The sequence below is a fragment of the Vanessa atalanta genome, chromosome 5 (assembly GCF_905147765.1).
Source record: "Vanessa atalanta chromosome 5, ilVanAtal1.2, whole genome shotgun sequence".
NCBI classification, from domain to species: Eukaryota; Metazoa; Arthropoda; class Insecta; order Lepidoptera; family Nymphalidae; genus Vanessa; species Vanessa atalanta.
Genome location: NC_061875.1, coordinates 4260280 through 4284291, shown reverse-complemented (window position 1 = coordinate 4284291; position 24012 = coordinate 4260280). Strand labels below are relative to the sequence as shown.

General features: G+C 31.5%; 1 protein-coding gene across 1 annotated transcript; it reads right to left on the bottom strand.

The window, feature by feature from the left end:
• Window positions 1-4449: 4449 nt before the first annotated feature.
• On the bottom strand, window positions 4450-9572 carry LOC125064205 (elongation of very long chain fatty acids protein 7-like). Its single transcript, XM_047671143.1, has 5 exons — window positions 9439-9572; window positions 7976-8166; window positions 7681-7755; window positions 6892-7188; window positions 4450-4694 (listed from the first exon to the last, which is right to left on the bottom strand). Exons 1-5 carry the CDS (start codon window positions 9506-9508, stop codon window positions 4479-4481), a joined length of 849 nt encoding a protein of 282 aa, XP_047527099.1. The 5' UTR covers window positions 9509-9572; the 3' UTR covers window positions 4450-4478.
• Between the last annotated feature and the right edge of the window lie 14440 nt (window positions 9573-24012).

Genomic DNA, 24012 nt, shown 5'->3' with positions numbered 1-24012 from the left:
TGATGTAAGAACCAGCAATCAAAACTTATGACAGCCAGTCTTAATGTGGATTTTAGGGTCTTCACGTGAATATATAACAAGTTGAATACCACCCTTAAGTTTTTTAAATCCAAATATTTCCGTTTTATTACTTATTAGTATAGCCGATTTTGGTATTTATTACGTTATTAACTAGCATTTAGCGCACATCAATGGTGCAAAATCTATATATATACTTTAAAAAAACAAATAATAGGCATTTCGGTACACGGCGCGCGACGTGACGCCGAAACAGCGGGATAGAAGCGTTGCGATTAAACCTTAACGCGGACGTGTCTGAGCGAGTGGCAACCGCGATCATAAGAATTATTTCAATGCCTTCCGATGGAAGCTGCCTAGTCTATTCGACTGCATATTTTTTGTTTGAGTTTATTAGTATACAACAATAAAATAGGTTTCGTGAGAATGTAGTAGAGTATGTATATCGTAACAGGAATGATTTAAGTTTGTACTCTAGCGCTAAAAACGGGGATCCTTATTGCTTGGAAGAACAGTATCGAGCGAGCATGCTGATGTCAGCAAAGGACTGGTGAGTGGGTCCATTGCAAAAATAGAGAAAGCACATTGAGGACGTCGACAACAGCAATAGCGCACGTAAAATAACAATTCAATTTAAACATAACTTAATTTTCGAACTAGAAGCCAAACCAAGATACAGATATTAAGTAATGTACATATATGTTCAAAGGAAACAATTCTCTATTTGCTTAGCATATTCTACTACTATACACAAATCACAAGGCCTTCGCCTTGAAGGTGCTCTTTTCGACATAGGCTCCTCTATATTAAGTAAAGAGCAGGCTTACGTTGGCCTCTCTAGAGTTAAAAACTTAAATGGAGTACATCTTATCAATTTAGGTCCAAGTCAAATCGAGACACAAGAGAGCTCTATTGTAGAGTACAACCGTCTGCGCACATTATACCACCCCTACTTGGGCAAATTAAGTATAAACAGAAAACGCGTAAAAAATATCCGGACACTGAATGGGCAATTCACTCGAACATTTCAGAGGTACCTACAAGAAAAATAAGAACGTATAAAAAAAGACAATTATACCCCGTAAACATAAGAAAATAGAATAGCTTAACAAAAACCATTTGGTATTAAATTTGTTATTAATAAGTACCTACTAATAATTTATATACAAAAAGTAGTGATATCCCATCAAAAACATAAATGTAAAAATGAGAGCCAAGTTAAATATTATGATATATACCTTGGTTGTTGTCTTCAACGACAAAAGAAGTGAGATCTAAATTTGTGCCAAGTTAAATAGTCCTCTCTGAAATTTATTTATAACTACATAAAATATCATTTCTTCTTATAACTTGGGGTAATATATTGTTGCCTAAGGTCATAGATTTTTTTTATTATAAGCTTAGCTCTTTAGGTAAATAAAATAAAAAATTAAGGTAAGTAACTTAGTTTTTTAAGGCAACCCTGTTTAAAACTATTTCAAATATTTTTTTCTTAACATGAATAAATAATTTATTACATATGTTCTGAATAAATTGAGTATTTCTATAGTTTATTGTATACAAAAAATAACATCACTTATGCAGGTTGCCTCATTTTTCGCTCTTCACGATATTAATTCGTTACTTATTATTTTTTAATTAAATACCATTACTCGCTTAAAATTAACAATAAAAAAAGGTCTTTATAACTTGTGAAAATCAATTAAATTCCATGTTAATTTGTTGTATAGTTACATATATTATAATAACTTTAAATACGTATTATAAGAATAAGTATTTACTTATCTTTATTGCAAAGTCATTGTGTGGATACTTCACACAATTATGCAATTAAATTTGAATGAAATTAAGGTAAAATTGTTAAAAACATATATTAAATAAAATAAAAGTCCTTATTTTCTCTTAAGGAAAAGTTTTGAAGATTATTTCACCATGCTGTTCTAATACGGGAGGTTTTATACATGGTGTTAAACTGCGCAGATTGAGTAACAGATGATACCTACACATGTTGTGACAGCAACAATTGAATGTTAATTGTAATATCGTGCTCGCCGTTGAAGGTATTGTGAGGAATTTACTTGGTAGTAGGGTTTTATGAAAATCGAGGTAGGTATGTACCATCTACTCATTATATTTTCGTCCTTAACTTCCTTAACTTTGATTTACAGTGTCACTATATTTTGATGCTTATACTCTATAGATATATCGTTATGAGTTAATGTCGTTTACATGGTGGTACAGCTTTGTGTCCGTGTCCGTTTGGTTAGGTACCACCCACTCATCATGATATATTGTGATGCGTGAATGATGTAAGAAATGCTTAATATTTCTTACAGTGTTGTACTTACTGTCAAGTGGCCCTTTTGTGTCCCGCTACATACATCATAGAAAACTGAAATGTTTCATGAAAGATGAAAATATAGCACATATGTGATACCAACCCGCATTTTGAGCAGTGAGGCGAAATAATCTCCCAAACTTCTCCAAAGAGAGAAGAGACAACAGGCTGTTATTTCGAACTTAGAAAGGCTTTGCCCAAGGTTATTTTACGTAGATACTAAAACACATTACAGAAACTCCACTTCTAATTACAACTATACTTATAAAATAGCTTGACTGACATGAAATTTGGTAAGTAGTAGCGTTTTATTGAGTAGACACCCACTAAGAAAGGAATTTTGGAAATTCTACCCCTAAGGGGGAAATTGGGGTTGAAAGTTCGTATGGAAGTCCATCATTTTTTAGGCTAGATACATGGAACGAGAAATGAGTAAACACGTATTAAAGGGTGAAATAAACACGAATGTGGTATACAAAAAGGTCTTAAATTAACATAACATTTTAAATTAATCTGAAATTATATTCAACTTCAAGCCGCGGGCAACAGCTGGTACAATATAAATAAAACTAAAGTATCCGCAGTATTGAGATGAATATGACAATTCTATAAGTAGTTATTACGTGTGCAAACTATGGATTATACATCTGTAATAAAATGTTATTTATTTCAGGAAGACGTATTCCAACTCGGTCGTTACAATTTTTGACAATATTTGTACGTTACAAAAATATTATCAAATATTCATAAAATGATTTCTATCAGTATGGGCTGCTTTCAGAATAACAGAACAGGAGCGAAATAAAACAATGTTTAGCTATGGAATATTACACGTGGCGTGATTTAAGCAATTAATTATCTGACAGTACATATGCGGATGTTGCTAAGAACGCTCACGATGAATCTGTCCTAATTTGTTAATTTTATGAGAAAATTTAAAATGTACCTCCCAAGGTGTTTAAATATGAAATTTGAGATAGGAATTCGTGTTTTCTGATGTTATAAATTTTGAAATAAATAAATGAATTACTTATTATAATTATTAATTATACTTTTTTTGATAATTCATAACTTTTATATCAAAGTTTCACCTAAGAGTGTTAAGCTTAGGATGAAAGTATGTATGAATGTATGTATGTGTGTCGTCATTATTGCATGTTAGAATTATGGAAATCAGTATTTACCCTTTTGTTTACGAATATAAAAAAGTTATTAATGTATTTTAGAAAATTCATCACCCAAGAACGTGAAATTGAAGAAGTTTTTTTTACCGGATTTTTATCTTTTTTCAATGTAGGGAAATCGGTTTTTCGTTTATGAATTATATTTCGTTTATAAATGTCAGCTGTTAAAGTACTTCCACAATATAACTGAGCAGGTAAAATTAGGAATATTTTTTCAATTATAAACATAGCTATATAACAGAAGACTGGTTAAGTCTTCTGTTTATATGTATAATAATTATTACAACGATATAATAAAATTTTCTGACGGGAAATCCCATTGGGCACACTGATAGCGTGATATAAAAGAAATAAAAAAATAACTCGAATTAATATTAGTAATCTAGATTCATCCATGATTAAATAGCGTCACGTAGTCCTATCCCTATCCTGTTAGAATCTGACAAAATTACATTTCAATAAACAGTATCTTCTATAAGGGCAACGAACCATTATCGAACAAGTAACCGAATTTGTTTTAATTGGCATGAAATAATCATTAATCGTAATCGAGGAACTATTTCTTTTATCTCCTTGATTACAATCAAGTAACATAATTCAATAAATATGTTTTCAGTGATCAATATTAAAATATTCTTTAGTCCAGTATTTAAATATATTAAACACTTATCAATTGTCATATTTCTACTGCCAACACGACAGGAAACTCGATAGTAACAATTTTTTTCAAATGAAATACGAAGTGATTTTCAGGTCAAACTAAGAGCTTGGTGTAGTTTTTCTTTCTCAGTTATAAAATAATTATATCATACTTCGCCCAAAGCTTCAAAATTCGCCCTAGCCAATAATAAAATTATCTTATCATATTTAAAAAATAATACAAATCAACGTTCGATTATTAAATTAAATAATATAAAACAGATTTAATAATAATAATTTTATTTAATCTTTTCAATGTAGTAGCGATTTACGTCTGGCTTTATATTACATTTCGCGTCATTCGAATTTAAATATGATTTAATGTAAAATTTACCGAATAAATAAATGAATAACGAAGCGTTTATGTATATCATTATCATTAATGTGTAAGATGGCGGACATCCTGGAAAGATGGCGCTAGCCGCTGACTGTAATAACATCAGCATGAACTGAACCTGGAAAAAAAGCATTCAATAAAGTTGCGGTATTATTATTTTTTGTTTCTTGCTCAAAATAGCAAATGAAATTACTTTATTTATTTCAGAAGTACTACACACTGACTGATTGTCAAAATAAAACTACCACCGTTTCGGAAAGACTCTGAGAAGAACCGGCGAAAGAAACAGCGGTTTTTTTTAAGTAAATTAAATATGCATGTTTCATACTTTATCTATTAATGTTGAATACTATTTTCAAAATCGTAGTTTAATATTAACAAATGTAAATACTGTGTTAAATGTAAATAACAGAGAGATCCTAACCATCTCTCTTGAACTTTAAAGGTTCCTGAAAATTGATTATTAACGCCGACAGGAAAAAAACTGACTATGACAATGTAAACAGTGCATTCACTGATACATGACTGGTTTACAATAAATAATTTAGTTTTGAATGCTCAAAAAATAAATATATTTTTGCCATTGCTTTTTATGATATCGGTAGGCGGACGATCAAATGAGCCACCTGATCAAGTGGTGACCATCGCCCATAGACAATGACGTTGTAAGAAATACCATACCATTACCATTCCTTACATCGCCAATGTGCCACCAACCTTGGGAACGAAGATGTTACGTCCCTTGTGCCTTTAGTTACACTGGCTCACTCACCCTTCAAACCGGAACACAACAATACTGAGTACTGCTGTTTGGCGGTAGAATATCTGATGAGTGGATGATACCTACCCAGACGGGCTTGCACAAAGCCCTACCGCCAAGTGAAAATTGCTAAATTATAATATATCATTAAATGGTGGCTGTGTTGATGTAGCCGGTACTACTACATTGTTTTTAGGAATAGCATTGAATTCTCAACTTCAGTGCAGTCCTCATTTATCGTCCCTGACAGGAAGACTCAGATCCGCAGCATATGCGGTTGGGAAAGGTAGAAAACTAATTGATATTGATACTGCTCGTCTAGTATATTTTGATTATTTTCAAAGTATAATGTCATAGGGCATTTTATTTTGGTGTAACACTGCTGATATTGAATCTGTTTTTATTTTACAAAAGAGACCAATCTGTTAGGACTCCTTCGGGATTTTTCTAACGAAGTAGGAATACTCACTGTTGTGTCACAATATATTCACAACATTATTATGTATATTCACAGAAACCTTGATCAATTTGACTTCGCAAAGTCAATAAATCCTTCTTGAGGCAAGGTATCCGTTTCTATAAAAAAAATCCACAGATGTTTTTAACTTTGCCGATTCCTCGATTCAAATCATTATCAGTAAAAATAAAAAAGCGGGGAGCTAATGCTTGTTAACTTACAGGCAGGATATATTATATATTTATATAATTGTATTTAAGTGACATATCTTTTTATTTTAAATGTTGAAAAAGAGTAACTACTGAGTTTCTTGCCGGTTTTCCTTGGTAGAATCTACATTCCGAACCAGTGGTAGCTTCACTTAACATAGTTTGTAAAATAACGATTCAAAAGTACTTGTAAAAGCCCACTTGAATAAAGTATATTTTGATTTTGATTCAGAATATCAGTCAATGGTGCTCCTCAGATTTATTGAACGCTTATGCCAGTGTTCTTTAATAAACTGTGCTCTACACAATGTTTTTACTTTTATCTTAATACTTCATATTAATAACCTGTTGATGCCCAACACGCTTGGATATGCAAATTACAGCATTGTGGAGTTTGAAATAGAATTGGCCAATAGCTTTGGACTGTCTTTTGTTGTAAAATTCATAGGTGGACGCCAAGTATGTCGCTTGATGGTGAGTGACCACCATCGCCGATGGACATTGACGCCCTATGACATTTCAACCATGCCTTACATTGGCAATACAACATCAACTTTAAAAACGAAGACATTATGTTCCTTGTGCCTGTAGTTATACTGGCCCACTCGTCCACAAACCAGAACACAACTGTACTAACTATTGCTGCTTGACGAGACTCTGATGAATACTTACCCAAACAGGCTTACACAGAGCACAACCATTAAAATACCCAGGTACCCAAGCAAATTGGCCAGTTGAGTTATGGAAATTGGTTTTTACTAAATATTTTCCAAAGCTTACGCCAATAAGAGAAATAATATCACAGGTCCCAAGGATTGGTGCGTATTGGTGATATAAGAAGCGGGTAAAATTTCAAATATACATAATTCATATATATTTATGTACTTACTAATTGCAATGAAGTTATATATTTCTTCCACCATAATTTCTTCGCCATTTCAGGAAAGGTTGACAAGCCATAGTAAGTATACATTATGACGTGGACGTAGGAGTTTAGAGTGCCCAAAAATATAGTGCTGTACGATGGTTCGTATTTGAGATTGAACCAAGTGCACCACATTATAGTCAAATGATGGTAGACATGGAGAAATGTAACTTGATTATCTTTCTTGCGTAGGACGAAGAATACTGTATCGAGGAGTTCAGTGACTTTTGCAAAAAAATATAAATATGTATTTGAAGTTATCTGCAAAAAATAAATAAATAGCAAGTCAGTTTGAAGAATGATGATCATGTCTAATGAATGATAATAATTTATTAATCATTCAACATGATTATCATTTATAATTCATCTCGTGCTCGGTGGTGAAGGAAAACATCGTGAGGAAACCTGCATGTGTCTAATTTCAACGAAATTCTGCCACATGTCTCCTCAAAAGGGAAAGGAGGCCTTAGCCCAGCAGTGGGAAATTTACAGGATGTTAATGTAAAAAAATGTAAAATGTTATCAATAGATTTAATGTATTTTTATGATACTATTAGAAAACGTATTAATGATTTCTTTCCCAAATATCGCTCAATATTATATAGACTTTTTTTTGTTAAAAATTTCTGTGGGTTTATTAATTATATGTTGTTATTGTTTTGTTTTTACTTGATATTATTTATTAAATTCATCATTAACGATTATTCCCCCATTTTTCATTTGTTATTAGTTTATAAGGGTACCATTACTTACTATATAACGACTTTCTTGAGTTTCCATTAAACACGATTTTCCAATAAAACCATTTTGCCATATAAGTTTTGATCCCTGAAAATTTTATCATTTTACTATACATTACTTATTAAAATGAATTTAAATTAGTCATATGATACAGAACACAGTCAATGTAACTTATCATACAATAAATAATCACACAATCACTAGTTCGTTAGACATGACAGTCAATAACAGTTTTGTTAGGAATATAAGACTTATAATTTTATTTTTAATTAAAAAATCGTCAAGTAATATGTCAAATTATACTTACATGATAGCATAAGTATAAAGCATACGCAACTTGTACGGTATTGTAAGTACGGATAACATTACTTAAAGAGAACGGAGGCCGGTTCTTCATGAAATTTGGACCAATTTTGATTACGAACAGTAGATACGTAATAGTTATGATAACTAAAGGAATCGGCGTATTCATCAACAACCATTGACTCACGTAATTTACTGAAAACGAATATAAATGACTATTGCAATAAATGTTAATATTATGAATAACATTGAAGAGTACAGCGAGTGCAGTCGATGGATTAGCTACCTCATTGGATTATTCCTCGAAAATATCACAAATATACAAAGGCACGTTAAATACTTTTTTAAACAAATTCAAAGCGCTGTTTTTTCACAAGGTACTATGGTTGGTATACAGAGTTATTGGTAATTCGACGTATTCTCGTTAGGAGGTGATAGGAGTGACTATTTGCGATAATTTTAACCCCCATATGTATGCAAAGGTGAATCATTTTTGAGTTATCACGGTTTTTACATTCTTTCAAAATAAGTCAAAAATGCAACTTCAAAATATTATTTAAAAAAAAGTATCAATTAAAATCTATATATTAATCTATATTCTATATAATCTATATTTTTTTTCTTCTGATTTATAAAAAACCATTAAACACTGGTTATTTTTCAATATTGAAACGATAATTATCGGTCAAAATTAAAAAATTCAAGATGGAAAACGTTCCATTTTTTTTCCACAAAAACACCACAGAGAACGCTGGTGGAAATTACATACAAACTATTATCTCTTAACGGGAATACGTCGAATTACCAATAAAGTTGTATATAGGTTCTGTGACAGGCGCATTTCGTAGTGTTTCTTTAATTGTCATTTAACAAGGCTTGACCAACCATATAAATATTTTAATTGACTTTTCCCAAACCAACCAATTTATTATTATTAACAAAACGAGAACTTCAAATTTTGTATTATTCCATTTATTGCCTTGGTGTGCAAGCCCTCAGCAATTGGTACTCATCATAAACTACCGCAACACAACAATACTTACTATTGTTGTATAGGCACAAGGGACATAAAATCTCAGTTCCCAAGGTTGATGGCCCATTAGTAATATCAGGAATGATTAATAGTTCTTACAGTATCAATATATATAGATAGTGACGACTACTTGCCTTCAGATGGCCCATCCGCAAGTACGACTACATATATGACATAAAAAATGGAAATCTCATTGATGGATTACCACGGTTGTGAAGTTGATAATCATCAATAAAGGTCAAATTCGAAAAATATCGTGAGCGAAAGTAGTATGGGAGTCTTATTGAATTGGCGATATTTGTAGCAAGGAAATATTGCTGTTTTGATAATACGAACATTTAATGTACTCTCTGATATGATATTGTCTAGTAGTTTGAAATATAAATAAGGATTAATTTCCATTCTATTAAAAATATTATATTGAGACAACTTACGTTCACCGTTGTACTTCCACATATTTTCGATGGTACTGTTGTCTACTGTCAAATTTTCATCCATTTTCATATAGATTTATTTTATTATTTTTACACGTGTGAAATTGTTAATGTTTATGTTCGCTACTAAATGGTTGAACTGTTAATTGTTGAATGCTTTGTAATTGTTTTATTAATCAATCTACTTAATATTTAAATATTATGATTAATCAACACACACGTTTATAATAAAAACATTGTTTTTATCATCATGAATATATAAATATTATGCGTTTTTAATTTGCGTTTTATTGAAAATTATTATATTTTAATAAAACACAATATCTTTGTACATAAATTATTTAAATATTGGAATCGATTGTATAAACAGGGATGACTTGGAAAAGTTTATTATTTTAAAGCAAAAAAGTATTGTCATAAAATTGTATCGCAATGATACGGATTAAAATAACCAAACCAGCAGTTAAAATTTTAAGTTTACATACTAGGTACATAAATTTATTTCAGTTTTATAATTTAAAAATTTAAAATAATATTTGTTAAAAAATATTCCAAGTTTTTTATACAAGTTTGTCAAACAGCTCGATTGCATATTAAAAATTAAATTTTAAAATCTCTAAGTTCGAAAACAGACCGAATGAAATACAGGGCAAGTAAAAAAGGGAATATTGTAAGTCAAGTCATTATTTTTCTAATATTCCAGTAAATACCACTAAAGGACTTAATGCGTCACCGAATGACGCCTTAGGCTTACTTAAGCGTTACGTTCCCAAGAATTAGATAGAATTTTTCTTTGAGAATACCCTCCGAAGTAATAAAAACTTTTAAATCATGAAACTTAAAAATACAAGCGATCTATGGGATCTATCTGTTACAATTATTAACAACGTATTTGTCGATTTGGCTCTTTATTTAGCTGTAATCTTTAAGAAATATGTTAAAGTAAGTGATTCCAGATCTATTACAATTTTTTAAAGTAATTTAAGTCCGGTAATAAAAACAACCCATACAATTATAGGCGAATCTCTATTTTACCAGTATTGTGTAAAATATTTGAAAAATAAGCATGCTTAATCAATGTTATTATACTTTACCTCACAAAAGCTATTACGTTCTCAACAGTTTGTTTTCAGTAAGTTTCGCTCTACTCCTGATGCGGGTATATTCTTTAATGAACATTTTGATGAATGGGAACAAAATGCTATTGGAGGTTTTTGTGACTTATCAAAACCTTTCGATAACGATAGGCATTACATTCTTAAAGTAAAACTTAAATACTATAGAATCAAAGGCTTTGCATTGAAATTTATTTCTTCCTACCTTAATTAAAGAGTTTTGTAGATAGTTATTAACGGCACAAAATCAAATGGCACTCGTGCCTACAAATGGGTGTACCACAAGGTTCAATTTTAGGACCTCTGCTGTATTTAATATATCTAAATGATTTACCTTATTTTGTCAATAAGACATACGACAAATATATGTGTAACGGCTGTGTATTAACACATTATATATCTGATAATATACAGTTTATACAGAAGAATATACTAAAATATTCTACAAATGCTTGATATACATACATACTCGTAATACAATAAATAAAACAAAAGTCGTAGCCCCTGCTTTCCGCTTGCATACGGTACCGAGAACTTTTTTGAGTAATGGTACACGCATATAATAGATAGATACCGTAAAATATAATCAATTTACCATATAACAAATTAAAAAAAACAAGCATAAATAAATTTTATTATTTATTAAGATAAGATCATTCTTTTAGAAAAAACGTCTTAAAATATGCTCGGGTTTCATCACAGGACTCATTGAACAATAATTGTAAATAGCAGATATGTAAATCTGCTTATTAGAAAAGAGCAATATGTGAGTTTCTTTCCATTTCTTCTCCTTAGAGGCTGCTTTCTGAAACTGTATTAAAGCTTAAATATTGACGATTCAAAGACGCTTTATTGTAAAGCTTACTTAAATAAAAAACATTTGATTTGAACAATAAGTATATAATCCTCATCCTCCTCAATCGGACAAGAGATCTTAGCTCCGCAATAAGACATTTACAGGCACCTTTTTCTTTTTTTACAATTTGCTTATGTCGATAATAATAGTATTAATATTTCTTAGGGCAATAATTCGAATAGTCATTGGACATTAGACGGAACTCATTGATAAGAGTCTATTCCTTCCCTTTTTAACAATGAATAATAAGCTATTTTACCCATCCCAATTCATTCATATCGATTGGAAACGTGTATTCTCTGTCAAGTATTGATTAAAACTAATGGTCAATGGATAATCGTCTGTAGAACAACAAGGTTCTCTTAGCGCCGGTATCACATTGACTAGGTAGTTATAGACAGTGTTATCAATTAACATAAAGTCCTTTCTAATAGTAAATATATCGACTCTTATCAATAAGTTCAAATAAAGTTAAAATGTTAATGTTAAAAGCAGTTATTGCATGATATCCATTGGAAATAGGCGCATACTATTGTTGTTTTTTTATTTTATATGTATATGTTCTTTAATATTGTAGTATATTGTTCTTTTCTATTATCAATAATTTTCGCAGCGCAATTTATGTATTTTTTTACACATCTTACATTATCAAATTTTAGTATTGATCCATTATCACATTTGGTAATTAAAATAGCCTATGATACTCGGCGAAGACGTAGCTTTCTAACAGTGAAAGAATATTTAAAATCCGTCGAATAGTTTTAGGGTTAAATCGTAACAAGCACACAAATCTTTCCGAGACTACGAGCTACCCGTACCAGCTTTGAATAGGTAGAACAAGTGTCTACATAAAATGTATATAAATAATTATTGTAACTAAACCAATAACCGGTTAACATGACGCACGCCAGGGAAGCTCCCGGTCAGCATGATTTCTTGCAAAATAATTTAAATGCCTTCCTAATGCATCCATTGATAATAACTATATGAAAATCCGTTCTTATATTTTGAGCATATCGCATTCTAGTAGATAGACAAATTCGTTGGGGGGCTTTTTAAATAACGGGTAGTGATAATCATGCTTAAAATACTATCATAAATGAGACGCCTGATATTTATATCTAGCAAAAACATCTGACATGACAGATTGTCTTCAACCAATAGTCCACGACTCGTAACGCTCACATAATATACGAAAACAATGCCAAAAATTAAAGTTAAACGAAAAAAATTATGTATACACATATATGGATCTATAAATATATACACAAACACGGTAAAAGCTGTAAAGATAGACCATATGCGAACTGGGAAGACGATACATATGACTTCAGATAGAACATGACCGAATGGCACTCAGTTTCGGCACAAGCCAATTAATGCGGTGCCATCTAATTGATTTATGGTAAATAAAATTTTAAGGTTTCGATTATTGGACGATGGTGAGTCAAGCTTGCTCTGGTGAAACGTTTGACGGACAACGCCGCGAGATAGTTGATATTGGTAAGGTAACGAATAACAGCCGGTAATGGCGGTGTATGTCACGCGAATGAATCGCCGGCGTCTATAATTGGAATCGCTGTTAATTATTCGATTTAACAATTGAAAATAAATTAATTATTCCGGAATTAATTACAACATTCCCGTATGATGAGTAAAATAAATCCTATAATAATAAAAGTGGCAAAGATGATATATCGCATATATCGACGGCCGCAAGAACACAAAGTCAACAGCATTTTTTAGGAAAAGTACTTTTTTACATAACTTAAAATTATTTATTCTATCATTTTAATTTTTTTCAAGAAATAATTATCTTTAGTCATATTATTATATACTACCTCAGAAATAGTGGTTTCAGACGAAAGGGGCTGGTTTTTAACACGCTTATATTAGCTTCACTTGTAACTATGTAAGAAAATCTTGGTATCTTAATTTGACCCACTTCCCGGTCTTCTAATAGGATGAATTTTTGCACACGCTCTGAATTCTGATGACAATATACAATTAGCTAAGAAACGTCATTACGTATCCAATATGGCCTCCCCAAGATGGCGGACTGGTTGCTTGTAATATGAATAACAAATGAAAGGGTTTGCTGTCAGGAATACGAAAAAAATAGTCACGTGACTTAAATCCAACATGGCGGATTGGCTATTTGAAATGCACCCCCATGATATGGGTATTAAATGAAAGGGTACCTAAAACTAAAACCGTGTTTTTTAGTTTTTTAAGCTATTATTTTTGGACAAAATGCTACATTTGTAATTTTTAGTGCGTGCTAAAAGCGTGTTTTTTAGTTTTTAAAACTATTTATAATTATTAATTATCCGACAGTTGATTATATCGATTATTATACTAAGATAAGAGTGCATTAAAAAAATATATTGTGGTATTATTAAATAAGTTATTTCCAAAAAGTTAAGATTAATCGAGTAATAGTGCGTGTAAGTCGTTGTTGAATAATTATGGTTCTAAAAATAGTTATAACTAAAACGTAGGAAAACAATGTGAACACTTTTGCCTACTTTATTGTAATTTTTACATATTAGATCTAAATAAATACCGTTATTTTGTTTATTTTTTTTTATTCTTATAAAGACTTATTTATTTAAATCCTACTGCTTTAGTTGCTTTTTTTGATAAAAGCTTGTTTGAGTTTGTATTATTTTTTTGTTAATTATAGAAAGAAATAGCTTACATTTTCTTATTTATTGTTTTTCCTTAACATATTTTTTTACAGTATTGAATATTATTAACATAATGCTTCATTTATGACTTTTAATTGTCGCAGGTGTATTTTGCACGCAAGTACTCAAAGTGTACTGCTGTTACATTGAAATACAAAGTAATTTGAGACAACTGTTTGAGTTGTCTCGAATTTAAGTAAATATTGATAATCAAACATGGTTTCTCGTTTTTTAGAAATACATCAGCGATGTAGAATTTAATTATTTAGAATCGTATATGATGTATTTTTATATGAAGCCTTATATAAGATTTACTTATTAGCGGATATATGGCAGTTGCTTCGTTTGACTAAAAATTTACATAAATTTGATTATACCATTTTCTTAGTACCGCCGAAAATTATTAGACTTTTTCGTTAATAACGCTCTCTTGCAACGTAATGATTTTGTAGATAACCGTTTGTTCTTGCGGACGTCGATATATCAAGATACCGATGCAACAATACGACTTGGTAGCTTTCTCACCTTTGACGTAACGCTGTTGTGCAGAAGCAGCCAAATCAATTCTGGGATATACCTCTGATGGACATTGCAGAATACATCATAAAAATTTTCATTCCCTGAAGCACCATATCATTGATCTATTCTGCACCGACGTCTGAAACATCTGGGTAGAATGCCTGGGACCACTCACGAGATATAAGTCCTGAGCTTAGAAGCCCAGTGAAGGATTCTCTACCATTACACCCTGGGGTAAAAATGTCATATTCTGCACAACCATTGTGTTTTAGAGGGGGTAGGATTGAGCATCTGGGACTGTCACGTGATAGACAAAGCGGGGTAGCTTAGCTATCACTTTGCGCTGATTCTTAGTGCGATTGTTATTTCCCCGAGCACGCTGAAGCCTGCTCTCTAGAGGTGTGCAACTTGTCACTACATAAACGAGTAATCATTTTTCTTATTCATGTGATAAAATATACAGTAGTCATTTATAATTCAATGTACAATTACATTGCACAATTAATAAATCAATACAAAAAATAATAAACCAAATACTTACTATAAATAAATGTTCAACTTGCAAAATCCACTATATTAAAATATGTTCTTTTGTAAACAAATATTATAATCTAAGTCGTGCGTATTCGTATTCGCCCGAAAACAGGAAATATGGCAAGAGGTCGAATAAATTCTATTTTCAGTAACGTCTTTTCGCGTCTTACATTATAAATATTTATAATCAGAGTTTCCTATTTTTATGTTGGCATTTAGGGTTTCGCAGGTCCCAATGAAAAAAAGGGGATTCTTATGGAATCACTTGTATGTCTGTATGTTTATCTGCCATAGCCAATTTGGTCCAAAACTCCACAAACTTCGTTTTACCAAAAGGAGAATGCCCATTTCTGGCCCGAAAGGCATTTATTCTGGCATTTAGTTGGCGTATAAAGTTTGCAATATATTAAATTAAAAAAAGAGTAATGAAAAATGGAAAACAAACATTGAGTTGTGTTGTTAATTAGTAACTTTGCTTAAATTAAATCAAAATCGGCAAGAAAAAATGGTGACGTATTTGATATTCGTTACATTTTTATCATTATATCCGCATTGATTTTATTTCTCCATTGACGTCGTGTAATAATTCATGTAACCAAAATCAATAATAATCGATTTGCTTGTTTTAAGCAAATATTATTGATATATTCGAAGAAAATAAAATTATTTTATAAATAATAATCATTATTTTCTTTTACAAACAAATACACATTTTAAGTAAAAGAAAAAAACATATTTCATATAGATTTTAAGTTCCAGGCTAGCAATTACTATTTAACTCGAATATACCCAATTATCATATAATTTGAATCGAATCGCATATTAAATTATTTTATTAAATGTAGTAACACTGAATATCAGACAGACTTCAAATCATATTTTGAAATATCGCAACGGCCAACGATCTCACGCTTGTATTTTGATATTTTTATCATTGTGTTGTTATATTAAAAAATAAATTTATAATTTTAACTTTTTAAAAAAATATTGGATACTTGTGTGTGTGTCCTGTACCAGCTGGTGCTACTCCAAGGATGGCATGCCTGTTCCCTTAGGAATTAGCATAATCCACGTGTATCTGGATATTTGGTGATGTACCCTATTTATTTTTTTATATACAAACTTAGTTTGCACCGACCTGGCGAACGGTGTACTCAATTATTATAAATATAGTAATTTAATCGTCAGTGGCGCCTTTTAAATCAGATAAATTCTTTTATATCATACTTCATTTTTCAAACGATCCTTTTATTCCAAGTGATCCACGCTGAGCCTAGCTGGCATAATTTTTTAGTTATATAACGAATTAACCACTGTAAATAAATTGAATATACTGTAAACTAATTAAAGACCCACAATTGTAATAAACAGTATTATAAGCAAAACTGTTTCTCATTCCATTCCAACAACCTGTTTTTTTTTTTGTTTTAAAAAAGTGTTTGTTTTCTCACGAGTTATTTAATTCACCCCAATCACGTTGACCCTAACTCTAATTTGGCCTCTGTTTCGGCTAAGTACGACGACCGCAACATTCACTCCACACCAAGTTACCAGCCCTCAGCAGTTGATTCAAGGCGACATTTGCGTTGTGTAAAATGTGATTTGAAAACTAAATATCACTAATATGCGAATATATTTGTTGGAAATTGTTGAATAAAGTAATATTACACAGCAACGAGTTCGACCACAGCAGGTAAATAAAGTTCTTGGTCACTAAAAATACTTATTTAATAAGAAATTTCACACTATAGGGAAAAAATATATTTTTTTAGTTACTTTTTATATCAATTTGTTATTAGGTACGAGTGTCGCCTGATAGTTTGGTCGGCGATTATTGCTGGACTACATCCTGGAATCAAATACGCGAACGTGCTAATAAATAAACAACGCCAATTGTTAGTCATGGACATGTCTGTATCTGCCGTGGTAAATCTCTCAAGAACAAGATCACACACACGTCAAACTCTCCACATGAATCTGAGGTAAGTAATATTTTAATAATCTATGAAATTAATATTATTATATTAATTAAAGCTGGTTACTTATATTTATTGTTATATTAGTATTACAAAATAAAACTAGTGATTCAGAAGACAATTGTTACTATAAATATCCTATTCTAACAATATTTAATATTATGTCTACGAGTTGAGTCTCGTGAACAAGACATTCGTTGATAATGTCGAAATATCGAACTCCACCAAATAAAAATAAAAAACATGATAAATATCCCGTTTTAAATACTGATAGTAATAAAAATAACCATGTTAACTTAAAATCTTGTATTATACTAATTAAGACTGTAACACTTTAAAATTCTCAACCTTTCCTGATTTTAATATCAGATTATTGAGCAAATGTGTTGCTCAATATAAATTTATATATAGCCTAAATGGGTGTCATAAAAAAAATATTAGTTTAATATTTTGATTACTTTCTTTAAATACAAGTGTTACATTTTTTTTAATTTCAGTTGCTAACTTCAGCCCATGTATGTCACACTTGCTGGCGTAGGACTGGCAGAGTAGTAATAAGCTCAACTCAAGAACATCAACATGAGTCACAGCAAGCACATTAAATTTAATGGGTGTTATAAAATAGAAGTTTGTAAAATCAGAGGCTGTAGTTTATGCCTCGCATTATGCGATGGATCCGCATCCACATTGGAGCAGCGTGATGGGATATACTCCTAACCTTATCCTCAAAGAGGGAGGCCTTAGCCAAGCAGTGGGAAATTTACAGGCTATATATGTATAGACATCCTGTTCTTATGTATTTTATTTTTTTTTTAACTTTAAAGCGATAAAAAGTGATAGCTTTCGGCCTTAGCCAAGCAGTGGGAAATTTACAGGCTATATATGTATAGACATCCTGTTCTTATGTATTTTATTTTTTTTTTAACTTTAAAACGATAAAAAGTGATAGCTTTCGAAAGATTTATATGTGTTGCCTTACACCAATAGAGACTTCAATGAATATAAATCACTTCTTACGTCATCAATACGGCACCTTAGATATCCTTTTGTGTCTGTCATTACACTGGGTTACTCACTATTTAATAATAGAACACGATACTTTATTCAACTTTTTAGCGATCTAACCGGCAAAATTAAACAAGCGACGATTTACAATTCTAGGCTTTTCCAATTGTACGATGACAGCTTAAGTAAATAGATGAATACCACATTAAAACGGATGTTTCTAAAGTTATACAAATATACTTAGATGAAAATCTGAGAATTACGAGTTTCAACAATATACTATAGACATTTCAGTATTGATTCATGTTGAACACATAAAGGATTAATTAGATTATATATATTTGATAAAATCAGATGAAGCATCCGGTTATGACATAACGATAGGAAATCCTTCAAATGCTTAATTAAGATCGTATAGCTAAATGAGACTGACATTTATTTTATTCTATTTCAGATTCTTATCCTCATTCTATTCTTAACCTGTAATAAAAAAAAAAGTTTACGTTTATATTTCTAATATTTAAATATCGGTTTGGTTCGTGGTTTGTCTAGTTAGTTAGGATTCAGATAACGTTGATTTTGTGTAATAGCCTTGTTCTTTTAAAGCGTCAGAGATCATACGTTCAATCGACTATAGAGGAGTCAAATAAAACCAGGTTTATCTTTTAAATACGTTTGTAATCTCAATATTTTGTTTAATTAATTTGAGTAATAATAATCAAATGTATACGATACCGGTCCCATTTCTTTTAACACCTCTTTCGAGTAGATGAAGGATGTCGCTCCTACCCATCTTTATATATTTAATTGTTTTAGAAAAATATAAAAATGGGAGGAGGTTGAATTGGCCCCGTACCCAACATCAACTGTAGATTCCAACAATAGATCGGCGATCCTTCCTTGAGCATGGGAAGAGCAATTTTATAGTGTGTCAACACTTTGTTAAATAATATATGAACTGGAACTAACGTCCATCAGGTATCACAGCCGTAGCTGAGGTGTATAAAAGACTATTAGACTTATAAATAAGACAATAAACTAGACCGTAGTCCAGTGGGTTTCACAGTCATAACTGTGATGTTTATAAAGTTGCCAATGCTACAACAATTATTATAAAATAGGATCAATGTCCTATAAATAGTCAATTAGTCTAAGCTGAGGAAATCTGTAGCCAATAAGTTAAACCCTGGATTATCATAGCATTAAATCACTGTTTCTCATACCAGTTCAAGTGCACGACCGCCAGGCGGCCTAATGCAAGCAAACATTTTTCATTCCTATATCCACTGTCGCTGAGTGTCGTTATTTAATATGTATTATGTAATTCCCAAACCCAAAGATTACCGCGTAGGAATCATGTAAGTGGATTTAACATAGTTTGTTATATTTTTTACCGTAGTTGGTTATAAAGTATGAATATATATCATAAACGTTGCGTATTCTTCTTATAACTAGGACTTATATCTAAGACTTATAACTAAATCGAACGTTTTTTATACTAGCTTATAAACCTTATATACGCTTCGCGTATTATGTTTTACTTAAATATATAACTCTACAGTGGATATACTTTACTCTAGCCTACAACAGGCACATACCCGAAAGTCGCTTACCTAAACCAGCTTAGAACTCAGATCATTATTTGCACATGACTACCATATTTCAAAGAGATATACGCAGCCTTATTACTAAACTAGGTAACCTACTACAATGTATCTTATATCCTTAGCACTGAGCTAAGGAGGCGTCCCTAAAAGGACGAGAATTTTGCTACAAACGACACTTCTCGTATAAAGCGATTAGTGCGCCATATATAGTGTTGCCAGCCTGGATGAAATCCATTATTTGGGTCCTTCACTGCATGAACGTATCACTTCAGCATTATTACAGCCTCTGCAATGCCCTGCAAAATTCGGTCGTGAAGCTGGTACTACTGATTGATGAGAAACATCAATAACGACATCGTACCGTCAGCCAGCCATGAGTCAGTACCATATAGGGACATTACCATATTGACAAAGACGTTATACAGTAATCTCAAACCTCAAAACTATCTCACGTAGGCAGCCTCATTGGTAACAGAAGGAGGGACACTACCATATCGCCGAAGACGTTATACAGTAACCTCAAACCTCGCAACTGCATCACCTAAGCAAATTCAAGACGACATCGCCATGAGGGACACTAATGCAGCGACTCTCGGTCGAGCCACACAGCCTCATACCACGCGTCGAAACATTTTGCATGTCCATAGTACAAATAATAAATGTTTTGTTATTCAACAATAAAAATCTTAAAACATATAGATCGTTGTCGTCGTGATCGTACCAAACAGTTATACCAAACTTGAATCTGTTTACTGATAATATTTGTAGAATTTTAGAACGACCGCGTTACGAACTTGCGTCCTTCTATCGACACAGTTTTACATGAAGAGTGTTGATTTCGATCGCTATTAGAACTTGCGTCCGTCTATCGACACAGCTTTACAAGAAGAGTGTTGATTTCGACCGCTATACGAACTTGCGTCCGTCTATCGACACAGTTTTACAAGAAGAGTTTTGATTTCAACTGCTATAGGAACTTGCATACGTCGATTGTCACAGTTTTACAATATAATATCGCTACAACTTGCTTCGCTTACGGTTCACAAGAATCTGCAACATGGAAGACAAAGTTGACTAGCAATATGTTTAGTTATTTTAAACAAATTAAATATTATTGAAAGAAGTTCAGTCATTATTTATAGCCTTATTGCTATTTGTTTATATACTTGATTTAAATTTCATAATGAATACTTGTCGAGGTAACCCTCTACTATCAGTATGTATCGCCCAGTACATACTTATTTGTAATTAGATATTATCGCAAGACGGCTACCATCGAACCGTTTCTATATCATATTGATTTCATTATTATATTTTATTCGAGGTAAACCCCGACCTATCGCTTTTATATTATAAACATGATGTCTCATTGCGAACACTCATTCATATGAAGGCCGCCATACCGTCATTTGTAATAATATTTTTTATTATTTATAGGTAAAGTGCACAAGGCACATTCTCTATATACGCACTACACCGACACACGGATGTGCACCACTCCCATTTTTCAGAATAATCTACCATAGCTAGCAGCATCGCAGTATCACCCGCACAGCTGCACCGCCTAGTATCATTTCTAATTATGTAATTTGATATGCATTATTGCACGCGCTCGGTGCGGTGAGTGCATTGCTCATCGCGTCCAAATTGAAATGAGATGCCAAGCATCATGCCCCTATATATGCGCCGCAATGAGTATGACATTCGGCGCGAGGTAACCTGAAATCTCTAGAATTTTGTATGGAAAAAAAGCTGGCGCTCAGATTTTTCTTCAAAAAGTGGCACGCATTTTTCTTTATTATTATTAATACTCTTTATTGAACTGAGAAATTTTTCAAAGTAATTTTACTCATGAAATTATTGTTTACAATGGCGGGCTTATTTCTTTCTAAAAGAAATTTCTTCCAGCCAACCCAACAGTAAGAGATAGTGTTATGTAGCAGGTATAAATAGTGCAACATTAGATACTCTTAATAATATTATATAAAAGAAACAATTTTAATATAATATAATATATATAATATAAAATAATTTTAATATAATATGTATTACGCTTACATAAATATCTATAATATAATAAATACATATATACTAAAAAATTATTCTTATACTACATCTAAATACACAAATATTATAAATATATCTACAGTAAAAATAAAAAATAAAATAAAAGATAATAGTAAATTTGTCAAATTTATGAAAGTAGTGAGAGAAAGTGCTCTTTTACTTTAAAGAGGTTGATGTTTGGACTCTTTTGAATATGTTTTCTTCTTCGCCAATACACGAACGTATCCTTAAATACACGAACGATTTCACCAAAATGTATGAAAAAAAGTATGTTTGATATAATGTAATTCCTTTTATTATCCTTTATTATTCCATGCATATGTATACATTTACTATGCAATCTAATGAATTTATCTGTATGTATGTTTTTATGTTTCTATATATGTATGTATGTAAACTCTCCAAAACAACTCGACCAATTTTGATTAAACTTTAATATGTGCTTAATTGGGTCTACGGACGGCTTATATTGTACCCGGTAGGTGGCGCTGCGACAGATGTTATGTTTAAAAAAAAAGTATTAAAATAACAATAATTCATTCTTACGTTTATATGTAAATAGTATAGTATAGTCCGTTACAATAATTTGTATTTAAGTTTTTAAGTCGGACCTTCGTTTATTATCCCATTTTGTATCATTCATTCATCGCAGCAAAGTACGAGCAAGGAGGTAGTCGGATATGGACACTTCTAATACCGTCAACATTTACCCGCAAACGTCAGTCTCGTGAACAAAACATTCGTAGATAATGTCGACATATCGAGCTCCACCAAATAAAAATAAAAAAACATGGTAAATATATCGTTTTAAATACTGTTAGTAATAAAAAAGATTTTAGTTTTCATGATTGTATAGTAATAACAATATACTTACATATTAATACTTTCAAAATATTAAATTCCAAATTTAAATTTGAAGAATAATGAACAGACATTCAAACTTTCATACCTTATGAATCTCAAAAAATTATATACCTTCCATAAAAAAATATCCAAATCCTCACCCATCTAAGGGATGAAATTTTAGAGACGCTATAAATGCCGTATTTTTTTCATACAACAGTAGAGGTAATCTGCTAAAACAATGTCGAAACTCACCGCAGAACACGAACGTGAGTTAGTTGTCAACATGTCAAGATTGAGATACTCAGTGAATTCTTATAGAATCGCACTACTTAGCCTAAAGACCAAATTCTATATTTCTAACTTTAAGAATGATAAATTTCCATACAATCTCTCAATCCTCATTTAACTGCCTTAGGAGATATATTTGAACTTTTGTTAGTATTGCCTACATTCCATAAGAAATTCCTGTGCAAAAAATTATCCTGTTAGATCCATCGATTTAAGCTTTGGATATCATCATCAGCCTCCTGCCTTATCCGAATTTTATTTCGGGTCGGCGCAGCATGTCTTCTTCCATACTTCTCTGTCTGACGTCATCTCACAAGTAACTTTCTTTCTAGCCATATTATCTTTCAAACAATTATTATTTAATGTGCCGATTTGTAAAAATAAAATTACTAATAACATTTTCTTATACCGTAGCTGCCAAAATTATAATAAAGTATATTTAGATATTGGTATTTTATTCGAATGTATTATTTTAAAAATAAATTAAATAAGATAAATTTATGTATCAATTTATATAAATATTTTGACTGTAATTAATTTTTTATAATTTTAATTTTGTTTCTTTTATATATGTATTTAATTTTATTCATAATTGTACAATGTTACCTTTTTGATTTTATGCATGTTTGTCTATGCCTAATTTTAATAATTGTGTAATTAGTATCAATGGAACCTTGTATGTGAAAGCTGATGTATGCAATATCGTATAATATTATGCCATAAGTGTCCTCTTATTGTTCGTTTCCCTAAAATAAAAAAAATAATTAAAAAAATATCTATCTATCGTTTCTTTAGTCGAGGGACTACCTCTTTATCTATATCTATATCTGGATTGTATATCAGACAGTCAATTTTAAATTCCAATAAGTAGATGATATGAGGAGAAAGTTTGGAGCATATTCCACCACGCTGCCCCAATGCGGGTCGGTGGAATACACATGTGGCCGAATTTCGTTGAAATTAGACACATGCAGGTTTCCTCACGATGTTTTCCTTCACCGCCGAGCACGAGATGAATTATCAACACAAATTAAGCTCATGGAATTCAGTGGTGCTTGCCTGGGTTTGAAC